Source organism: Hemitrygon akajei, chromosome 12, assembly GCF_048418815.1.
Source record: "Hemitrygon akajei chromosome 12, sHemAka1.3, whole genome shotgun sequence".
Taxonomy (NCBI): Eukaryota; Metazoa; Chordata; class Chondrichthyes; order Myliobatiformes; family Dasyatidae; genus Hemitrygon; species Hemitrygon akajei.
Window position 1 is genome coordinate 107,909,754 of NC_133135.1, and position 12,071 is coordinate 107,921,824.

General features: G+C 45.0%; 1 protein-coding gene across 2 annotated transcripts in view; it reads right to left on the reverse strand.

Moving 5' to 3' along the window:
- Nucleotides 1–12,071, reverse strand: part of LOC140737362 (cytochrome P450 2C23-like) — a 65,878-nt gene that overhangs the window by 24,397 nt on the left and 29,410 nt on the right. For both annotated transcript variants that reach the window (XM_073063820.1, XM_073063821.1), the window contains exons 6-7: nt 10,665–10,841; nt 8,415–8,556 (exon numbers count right to left, since the gene is read on the reverse strand). In XM_073063820.1, coding sequence (XP_072919921.1) covers nt 8,415–8,556; nt 10,665–10,841 — 319 coding nt within the window. The remainder of the gene's footprint in view (nt 1–8,414; nt 8,557–10,664; nt 10,842–12,071) is intronic.

Sequence of the window (12,071 nt, forward strand, 5' to 3'; positions counted from 1 at the left end):
GGATGACAGGAGTGAAGGTAGGACCGATTAGAGATAAAAGTGGGAATATGTGGCTGGAGGCTGTGGAAGTGAACGAGGTCCTCAATGAATACTTCTCTTCGGTATTCACCACTGAGAGGGAACTTGATGACGGTGAGGACAATATGAGTGAGGTTGATGTTCTGGAGCATGTTGATCTTAAGAGAGAGGAGGTGTTGGAGTTGTTAAAATACATTAGGATGGGTAAGTCCCCAGGGCCGGATGGAATATTCCCCAGGTTGCTCCACGAGGTGAGGGAAGAGATTGCTGAATGTTTGGCTAGGTTCTTTATGTCCTCGTTGTCCATGGGAATGGAACCGGAGGATTGGAGGGAGGCGAATGTTGTCCCCTTGTTCAAAAAATGTAGTAGGGATAGTCCAGGTAATTATAGACTAGTGAGCCTTACATCTGTGGTGGGAAAGCTGTTGGAAAAGATTCTTAGAGATAGGATCTATGGGCATTTAGAGAATCATGGTTGAATCAGGGACAGTCAGCATGGCTTTGTGAAGGGCAGATTGTGCCTAAGAAGCCTGATAGAGTTCTTTGAGGAGGTGACCAGGCATATAGATGAGGGTAGTGCAGTGGATGTGATCTACATGGATTTTAGTAAGGCATTTGACAAGGTTCCACATGGTAGGCTTATTCAGAAAGTCAGAAGGCATGGGATCCAGGGAAGTTTGGCCAGGTGGATTCAGAATTGGCTTGCCTGCAGAAGGCAGAGGGTTGTGGTGGCGGGAGTACTTTCGGATTGGAGGGTTGTGACTCATGGTGTCCCACAAGGATCTGTTCTGGGACCTCTACTTTTCATGATTTTTATTAATGACCTGGATGTGGGGTTAGAAGGGTGGGTTGGCAAGTTTGCAGATGACACAAAGGTTGGTGGTGTTGTAGATGGTGTAGAGGATTGTCGAAGATTGCAGAGAGATATTGATAGGATGCAGAAGTGGGCTGAGAAGTGGCAGATGAAATTCAACCCGGAGAAGTGTGAGGTGGTACACTTTGGAAGGACAAACTCCAAGGCAGTGTACAAAGTAAATGGCAGGATACTTGGTAGTGTGGAGGAGCAGAGGGATCTGGGGGTACATGTCCACAGATCCCTGAAAGTTGCCTCACAGGTAGATAGGGTAGTTAAAAAAGCTTATGGGGTGTTAGCTTTCATAAGTTCAGGGATAGCGTTTAAGAGACGCGATGTAATGATGCAGCTCTATAAAACTCTAGTTAGGCCACACTTGGAGTACTGTGCCCAGTTCTGGTTGCCTCAGTATAGGAAAGATGTGAAAGCATTGGAAAGGGTACAGAGGAAATTTACTAGGATGCTGCCTGGTTTAGAGAGTATGCATTATGATCAGAGATTAAGGGAGCTAGGGCTTTACTCTTTGGAGAGAAGGAGGATGAGAGGAGACATGATAGAGATGTACAAGATATTAAGAGAAATAGACAGAGTGGACAGCCAGCGCCTCTTCCCCAGTGCACCACTGCTCAGTACAAGAGGACATGGCTTTAAGATAAAGGGAGGGAAGTTCAAGGGGGATATTAGAGGAAGGTTTTTCACTCAGATAGTGGTTGGTGCGTGGAATGCACTGCCTGAGTCAGTGGTGGAAGCAGATAAACTAGTGAAATTTAAGAGACTACTAGACAGGTATATGGAGAAATTTAAGGTGGGGGGTTATATGGGATGCAGGGTTTGAGGGTCAGCACAACATTGTGGGCCAAAGGGCTTGTAATGTGCTGTACTATTCTATGTTCTATGAGCTTGACCTTTTCTCCTTGGAGCGCCAGAGGATGAGAGGTGACCTGATAGAGGTGTAGAAGGTGATGAGAGGCATTGATCGTATAGATAGTCAGAGGCTTTTCCCCAGGCTGAAATGGCTAACACTAGAGGTCACAATTTTAAGGTGCTTGGAAGTATGTACAGAGGAGATGTCAGGGGTAAGTTTTTTTTAAAACGCAGAGTGGTGAGTGCTTTGAATGGGTTGCCGGCAATGGTGGTGGAGGTGGATACAAGAGGGTCTTTTAAGTGACTCCTGGATAGGTATTGGAGCTTAGAAAAATAAAGGGCTATGGGTAACCCTAGGTAATTTCTAAAGTAAGTATATGTTCGGCACAGCATTGTGGGATGAAGGGCCTGTATTGTGCTCTAGTTTATCTGTGTTTTTTTTTCTATGTTCTATTTTTTTTTCTAATAAACATCTATATGGAACACTGTCATTCATCATCAGAGACCACCACCCAGGACATGTTCTCTTCTCACTACTCCCATCAGGTAGAAGCTACAAGAGCCTCAGGACTCACACCACCAGGAAAATGAATCTCAGGGCTTTTTAAAAAATCTACTCAATAGGCGTATATTGTAATTGATTTACTTGTTTATTATTATTTTTATTTATTATTTTTTCTCTGCTAGATTATGTATTGCATTGAACTGTTGCTGCTAAGTTAACAAATTTCACGTCACATGCTGGTGATAATAAACCTGATTCTAATTGTGATTCTGTATATGGTGATAATAAAATCTACTTTGAAGTTTGATTTTGACATTGTTGTGTAATTGATACACACCTCGCAATTTCTACAGATGTACCATGGAGACCATTCTAACTGGCTGTTTTGCACAGGATCGAAGTAAGCTGCAGAGAGTTATAAACTTAGCTTCATCTTGGGCACTATCCTCCGGAGTATCTAAGATACCTTCAAACAGTGGTGCCTTAGAAAGGTAGCGTCCATCATTAAGGACCCCAATTACCCAGGACATGCCCTTTACTCATTGTTACCATCAGGGAGGAGGTATAGGAGCTTAAAGACACGCATTCAATGTTTCAGGAACAGCTTCTTCCCCTCTGCCATCTGATTTCTGAATGGACTGTGAACTCATGAACACTACCTCACTACTTTTTTTGCACTACTGAAAGAAGACTACAGGGAGATAGGAAGGAAGTTGAGAAGCAGGACAGCAAAGGTAGTAATCTCAGGATTACTGCCTGTGCCACATGACAGTGAGAATAGGAATAGGATGAGGTGGAGGGTAAATGCTTGGATCAGGGATTGGAGCAGGGGGGCAGAGATTCAGATTTCTGGATCATTGGGACCACTTTTGGGGCAAGTGTGACCTGTACATAAAGGACGGGTTGAACTTCAATCCCAGGGGGACCAGTATCCTGACGGGGAGGTTTGCTAAGGCTACTGGGGAGAGTGTAAACTAGAATTGTTGGGAACCAAACTGAAGAGACTGGGGAAGAGGCCGCTGGCTCACAAATAGAGAAAGCTAGGAGACAGTGTGTGAGGGAGGATAGGCAGGTGATAGAGAAGGGATGCACTCAGACCGAAGGTTTGAGATCTGTCTATTTTAACACAAGGAGATTTACGAACAAAGCTGATGAGCTTAGAGCATGGATCAGTATTTGGATGTGGTGGCAATTACAGAGACTTAGATGGCTCAGGGACAGGAATGGTTACTTCAAGTGCCGGGTTTTAGATGTTTCAGAAAGGACGAGGAGGGAGGCAAAAGAGGTGGGGGCGTGGCACTGTTGATCAGAGATAGTGTCACAGCTGCAGAAAAGGTGGTCGCTATGGAGGGATTGTCCACAGAGTCTCTGTGGGTGGAGATTAGGAATAGGAAGGGGTTAATAACTTTACTGGGTGTTTTTTATAGGCCACCCAATAGTAACAGGGATATTGAGGAGCAGATAGGGAACAGATCCTGGAAAGGTGTAATAATAACAGAGTTGTCATGATGGGAGATTTTAATTTCCCAAATATCGACTGGAATCTCCCTAGAGCAAAGGGTTTAGATGGGTTGGAGTTTGTTCGGTGTGTTCAGGAAGGTTCCCTGACACAGTATGTAGATAAGTCTACAAGAGGAGAGACTGTACTTGATTTGGTATTGGGAAATGAACCTGGGCAGGTGTTAGATCTCTCAGTGGGAGAGCATTTTGGAGACAGTGATCATAATTCTATCTCCTTTACAATAGCATTGGAGAGAGATAGGAACAGACAAGTTAGAAAAGTGTTTAATTGGAGTAAGGGAATTATGAGGCTATCAGGCAGGAACTTAAATTGGGAACAAATGTTCTCAGGGAAAAGTATGGAAGAAACGTGGCAAATATTCAGGGGATATTGTGTGGAGTTCTGCATAGGTACGTTCCAATGAGACAGGAAAGCTATGGTAGGGTACAGGAACCATGGTGTACAAAGGCTGTAATAAATCTAGTCAAGAAGAAAATAAAAGCTTACAAAAGGTTCAGATAGGTAATGTTAGAGATCTAGAAGATTATAAGGCTAACAGGAAGGAGCTTAAGAAGGAAATTAGGAGAGCCAGAAGGGGTCATGAGAAGGCCTTGGCAGGCAGGATTAAGGAAAACCTCAAGGCATTCTACAAGTATGTGAAGAGCAAGAGGATAAGGCGTGAAAGAATTGGACCTATGAAGTGCGACAGTGGGAAAGTGTATACGGAACCGGTGAAATAGCAGAGGTACTTAATGAAAACTTTACTTCAGTATTCACTATGGAGAAGGATCTTGGTGATAGTAGTGATGACTTGCAGCAGACTGAAAACTTGGGCATGCAGATATTAAGAAAGAGGATGTGCTGGAGCTTTTGGAAAGCATCAAGTTGGATAAGTTGCTGGGACCAGATGAGATGTAACCCAGGCTACTGTGGGAGGTGAGGGAGGAGATTGCTGAGCCTCTGGTGACGATCTTTGCATCATCAATGGGGACAGGAGAGGTTCTGGAGGATTGGAGAGTTGCAGATGTTGTTCCTTTATTCAAGAAAGGGAATAGTGATTGCCCAGGAAATTATAGACCAGTGAGTCTTACCTCAGTGGTTGGTAAGTTGATGGAGAAGATCCAGAGAGGCAGGATTTATGAACACTTAGAGAGGTATAATATGATTAGGAGCAGTCAGCATGGCTTTGTCAAGGGCAAGTCGTGCCTTATGAGCCTGATTGAATTTTTTGAGGATGTGACTAAACCCATCGATGAAGGAAGAGCAGTAGATGTAGTGAATATGGATTTCAGCAAGGCATTTGATAAGGTACCCCATGCAAGGCTTATTGAGAAAGTAAGGAGGCATGGGGTCCAAGGGGACATTGCTTTGTGGATCCAGAACTGGCTTGCCCACAGAAGGCAAAGAGTGGCTGTAGACAGGTCATATTTTACATGGAGGTTGGTGACCAGTGGAGTGCCTCTGGGATCTGTTCTGGGACCCTTACTCTTCGTGATTTTTAGAAATGACCTGGATGAGGAAGTGGAGGGATGGGTTAGTAAGTTTTCTGATAACATAAAGGTTGGAGGGTTCTCAGAGGTTACAGTGGGACATTGATAGGATGCAAAACTGGGCTGAGAAGTGGCAGATGGAATTCAACCCAGATAAGTGTGAAGTGGTTCATTTTGGTAGGTCAAATATGATGGCAGAATATAGTATTAATGGTAAGACTCCTGGCAGTGTGGAGGATCAGGGGAATCTTGGGGTCCAAGTCCATAGGACGCTCAAAGCAGCTGCGCAGTTTGACTGTGGTTAAGAAGGCGTATGGTGTATTGGCCCTCATCAATCATGGAATTGAATTTAGGAGCCGAGACGCAATGTTATAGCTTTATAGGACCCTGGTCAGACCCCACTGGAGTACAGTGCTCAGTTCTGGTTGCCTCACTACAGGAAACCATAGAAAGGGTGCAGAGAATGTTGCCTGGATTGGGGTGCATGCCTTATGAGAATAGGTTGAGTGAACTCGGCCTTTTCTCCTTGGAGTGACAGAGGATGAGAGGTGACCTGATAGAGGTGTATAAGATGATGAGAGGCATTGATCATGTGGATAGCCAGAGGCTTTTTCCCAGGGCTGAAGTGGTTGCCATAAGAGGACAGAGGTTTAAGATGCTGGGGAGTAGGTACAGAGGAGATGTCAGTGAGTGGTGAGTGCGTGGTATGGGCTGCCAGCAGTGGTGGTGGAGGCGGATACAATAAGGTCTTTTAAGAGACTTGGATAGGTACATGGAGCTTAGAAAAATAGACGGCTATGGGTAAGCCTAGTAATTTCTAACGTAGGGACGTGTTCGGCACAACTTTGTGGGCTGAAGGGCCTGTATTGTACCATAAGTTTTCTATGTTTCTATGTTCCTATTTATTTAATTTAACCATTTAATATATATACTTACTGTAATTCATGGTTTTTTCTCTATTATCATGTATTGAATTGTACTGCTGTTGCAAAGTTAACAGATTTCACAACATATGCTGGTGTTACTAAACCTGATTCTGATTCTGAATTGAAGATAAGCTCTTTTATGGTCAACTGAAGATTTCAATGGACTGAAGGTCTGGGCTATACAGTTTGTTTGGTTGTATTTTTACTGATATTCTATATGAGCTTGTTGTCTTTTATATGTGAGGACAGGGCCTCAAGCTGCAGTTTCACCTGGGGACGGGGGTGGTTGCTTTGGGACCAGTGCACTCCTCCAGGGGCGGTGTGGTGCGGTGTCCAGGCTGGAGTTGGCTCCCCCCACCGTGTTTGCTCACAGGAGATGGGCTCCATTGAAATCAACCGGAGATTGATGGAGTGAGTTTTTGATTCTTTTATTGTATGATTATGATACCATTTGTGCTTGCTATCTTGTGAGTGCTTTGTGCTGTGTGTGACCATTGGTACTGTGTTTTGCACTTTGACCCTGGAGTAATGCTCTTTCATTTGGCTATATTAATGAATTGAGTGCTTTGGAGAGGTCGACAAAGGCCATAGAGAGGTTCTGATGTTGCTCCCGGCACTTTTCCTGAAGCTGCTGGGCTGTGAAGATTATGTCAATTGTGCTCCTGTTCTTCCTAAATCCACACTGCGATTCAGGCAGCATTGACTCGATGATGTTGCTGATGAGCCTCTGAAGCATAACCTTAGCACTTTCCTCCGAGCTGCCTGCCAATGTTGCCTGATGCTGATGGATGAAGGATTGTCTGAGGTTGCCCAGTGTGCTTTGTGCATGTCCTTAAGCAAGTTTTGGATGGTGTCTGAGTTATCGTCAAACCAATAAGGGAGCTCTTATGGGATGTCCCCCTCAGCTTTGGCTGTCCAAATAAATTTGTTAACATCCTCCACCAGTTCCATGATGGGATGACTGCTCGGATGACCATAAGAGCACAAGTGTCCAATCCCTTCCTTGTATGCACAGTAGTGAGGCAGGGGTGTGTGCTGGCACCAGTGCTCTTTAACATCTTCCTCCTGTGTTACCAAGCTTCTCCACAACGAGTTTGAAGACAACAGCCATGTGGCAGTGGATGTCAGTTTAGATGGCAACCTCTTTGACATCAGGAGGCTCCACGCAACCACCAAACTCTGTAGAGGGCGGGTTCTGGAGCTGCAGTATGCAGATGACTGTGCTCTTTTGGCCCATGCTCCAGAGGATCTTCAGACTGTCCTTGCTGTGGCGGTGAGAGCGTACAGCAGGATGGGGCTGACCGACAATACCACCGAGACTGAAGTGGTTTGCCAATGGAGTACTGGAGTCCCAGCCACCCTACCTGCCTTCACTGTTGGTGATGAAAAGCTGTCAGTAGTGCCATCTTTCAAATATCTAGGGATCATTCTCATTGAGGATAGCGGCATTGACAACGACACCCAGAGCCGCATTAAACAGGCATCAGCTGCCTTTGGGAGACTATGGCATAAAGTCTTTCAGAACAGAAGCCTTCATCCCTCCACAAAGGCCGTTGTATACCAAGCAGTCTGTGTCACCACCCTCCTTTATGGCTGTGAAGCTTGGGTAACCTACAGCCATCACATCAAGTCCTTGGAGTGCTTCCACATAAGCTGCCTTCAGCACATCCTGGGAATTACCTGGCGTGAGCGGGTGCCTCACATTGAAACACTTCTAAAGACCAACTGCAGAAGTATTGAGGCTATGATCACCCAGCGTCAGCTGCAGTGGCTGCGGCACGGGATAAGGATGCCCCCATGTTGGCTACCCTGCAGAGTGTTATACGGCCAGCTACATCATGGTCGACGCTCAGCTGGAGGGCTGAAGAATCGCTATAAGGATCAGATGAAGAATGCTTTAAGAAAGTGCAAGATCAGACCCATGGACCTGGAGGATGTTGCTGCTAACCATGCCATTTGGCGACAGTTGTGTAGGGACGGGGTTTGTATTCTGGAGTTGGAAAGAACAACTAGAAGACATCAGAGGAGAGCCAGGGGAAATGCAGCCATGATTGCCACCACTACCACATATACATGTCCCACCTGCAATAGAGCTTGTGGGTCCAGGATAGGACTGTATAGTCAAAGATCTCACCGTTAAAGGAGTGGACGTTGTCATCGGTTTTCGATGGACAACTGAAGAATAAAATTCATGAGTATTCATGTATGGTTGGGTGATAATTAAACTTGAGTTGATTTGAATTGAATGAAAGCTTACCTTGAACTTCCGGATACTTTGCCAGGATTTGAAGAGCCCAGCGCAGTGTTGTACTGCTTGTTTCGGTTCCGGCCATAAATAAGTTCTGCGTCGCCACCAGCAAGTTTTTATGAAAAAACTCGGAGTTAAGCACATCTTTCTCCTGGCCCAAAGCAAGCAAAAATCCACATTTTAAACAGAAGGGATTATGCAGATGCTGGAAATTGTGAGCAACACACACACACGCACGCGCGCGCACGCGCGCACACACACACACACACACACACACACACACACACACACACACACACACACACACACACACACACACACACACACACACACACACACACACACACACACTCACTCACTCTATGGGGGTTAGTGAGCAGTTGACATCGTTTCAACCTGAGATCCTTCATCAAGGCTGAAAAGGAAGAGGGGGGGAGGGAGGGGAAGGAGTACATTTTCACAGCCTTCAGACGATTTTCAACTTTAATTCAATTCATGCCTTCCTGGCATCTGATATATTTTTTCAATTTATTAAGATTCAGTGCAGAATAGGTCCTTCTGGTCCTTCAAGCTGCGCCAACCTGCAATGCCTTATCACAGGACAATTTACAATGGCCTATGAACCTACCAACCAGAACACCTTTGAACTGTGGGAGGAAACCAGAGCACCCAGAGGAAACCCACAGAGTCATGGGGATAACTTCCTGACAGGCAGCGGTGGGAATTGAACCTGGGTCACCTGTACTGTGAGGCGTTGTGCTAACCGCTATGCCGAGGTGCCACCCTAATGCTACCGTGCTCTATAATAGACAAATGTTTGCAATACCAGTTCCCAAAGAAACAGAAAATCATGGAAGCTTTCAGGAGGCTCAGCAGCATCTGTGTCAAAGGAATGTTGAGACAAAATGCCAGATTCTCCTTCTAAAGGCACTGAGAATTTAAGGCATTTTCATTCCATAGTTTAGATTTCTAGCAGTTGTACATCGAAAAAGATAACCTTTGTTTTGACGGTACAGTAGTGTAATGCTTCAGAGTACAGGCGACCCGGGTTCAATTCCAGCCGCCGCCTGGAAGGAGTTTGTATGTTCTCACTGTGACTGTGTTGGAAACACTGGGTACTAAGGTTTCCTCCTTCATCCCAAAGAGTAGGAGGTTCATTGGTCATTGTAAATTATCCCCTAATTGGGCTAAGGATTAACTTGGTGGATTGTTGGGTGGTGCCTACTCCATTCAGTCAGTCAATAAATAAATTAATAAATATGACCTCTCTGCAAAATTAACAGAGCAGAACAATGAGGGATATGGAATTAATGCAGGTAAATGGAATTAGTATACACAGGAATGACGGTCAACATTGATGTAGTGGGCTGAAGGGTCCATTCCTGTGTTTTTCAATTCTGATCTAATTTACCAATTAAGAAAAATTGGGTGCCATGGTAACGTAGTGGTTATTGCGATGTTATTACAGCTTAGGATGTTCCAAAGTTCGGAGCTCAGTTCCAGTGCTGCCTGCAAGGAGTTTGTACATTCTCCCCGTGACTGTGTGGGTTTCCTCCAGGTGCTCTGGTTTCCCCCAACAGCCCAAAGGTCAATTGGTCAATAAAAATCATTCTCTGATTAGGTTACGGTAGAGCAACATATGGGGATCAACAAAGTACAGTGTCCACACCAAGGTGAAGTTGTACCAGAGCTGTGTTGTGCGGGTCAAAATGATGGTGTTTGAGAGAGAGTGACCTCGTCATTCCACACCATGAGCCTTTGGAAGATCCTTCATATTTTCTGGCCAAGAAAGATCTCCAACCACACTCTACTCCTTCAGTGCCACTAAGAGGACATGGTCACCATCATCATGAGGAAATGTTGGACATGGGTTGGACACGTGATGAGAAGATTTGACAACGCCATCATCAAGACAGCACTTCATTGCACCCCTGAAGGGCAGAGGAAAGACAATTTGTTGCCGTACTGTAGATGCAGAAATGAGGACACTTAACCACATCTGGGGCACAATAGAGAAGATGGCCAAGGACAGAGAGAGATAGAGGACCTTCATTGCTGCCCTAAGCACTATCGGTGTAATGGGCAGTAAGTAACTAAACTGAGTAAATAGACTGGCTGCTGGTTGGTGCAGCTCTTTGGGCCGGAAGGGCCTGTTCTACATCATATCTCTAAGATAAAATAAGAAAGTTATTATCTTCAGTGTACTTGGTAGGATAGTGGGAAATCCCACAGGTAATGTGGGAAACTTGCTGCCATTACCTCATCCATCTTCGTGAGGAAGCAGTCGATGTAATCCCTGGGGGAGTCTTTCTGGACAGTCTCTTTGTGACTTTGAATAGTTTTGGCCAGAAAACTTCTCAAGTTTGTGATACTTTGAAAGATCTTTCGGTGAGGTCCGGGCAGGAAATCCATGATCCTTGGGAAGGTGTTGTACAACTGCGAAACAAACACATCATTTTCACTGACATGGTGCTGTATTGGATACCTAATGCTCAGTTGAAAAAGTTCAAAGTTCAGAGGATATTTGATAATATCTTTGATAATACTTTGATAATAAAGTACGTATGCAGAATTCTACTCTGAGATTCTTTTTAGACAATAGACAATAGACCATTCGGCTCTTCGAGCCTGCACCGCCATTTTGAGATCATGGCTGATCATCTACTATCAATACCCGGTTCCTGCCTTGTCCCCATATCCCTTGATTCCCCTATCCATAAGATACCTATCTAGCTCCTTCTTGAAAGCATCCAGAGAATTGGCCTCCACTGCCTTCTGAGGCAGTGCATTCCAGACCCCCACAACTCTCTGAGAGAAGAAGTTTTTCCTTAACTCTGTCCTAAATTACCTACCCCTTATTCTCAAACCATGCCCTCTGGTACTGGACTCTCCCAGCATCTGGAACATATTTCCTGCCTCTATCTTGTCCAATCCCTTAATAATCTTATATGTTTCAATCAGATTCCCTCTCAATCTCCTTAATTCCAGCGTGTACAAGCCCAGTCTCTCTAACCTCTCTGCGTAAGACAGTCCTGACATCCCAGGAATTAACCTTGTGAATCTATGCTACACTTCCTCTACAGCCAGGATGTCCTTCCTTAACCCTGGAGACCAAAACTGTACACAATACTCCAGGTGTGGTCTCACCAGGGCTCTGTACAAATGCAAGAGGATTTCCTTGCTCTTGTACTCAATTCCCTTTGTAATAAAGGCCAACATTCCATTAGCCTTCTTCACTGCCTGCTGCACTTGCTCATTCATCTTCAGTGACTGATGAACAAGGACTCCTAGATCTCTTTGTATTTCTCCCTTACCTAACTTTACACCATTCAGATAATAATCTGCCTTCCTGTTCTTACTTCCAAAGTGGATAACCTCACACTTATTCACATTAAACGTCATCTGCCAAGTATCTGCCCACTTACTCAGCCTATCCAAGTCACCCTGAATTCTCCTAACATCCTCATCACATGTCACACTGCCACCCAGCTTAGTATCAACAGCAAACTTGCCTTCATCTAAATTGTTGACGTAAATTGTAAACAGCTGTGGTCCCAATACTGAGCCCTGTGGCACCCCACTAGTCACCACGTGCCATTCCGAGAAACACCCATTCACCGCTACCCTTTGCTTTCTATCTGCCAACCAGTTTTCTATCCATGTCAA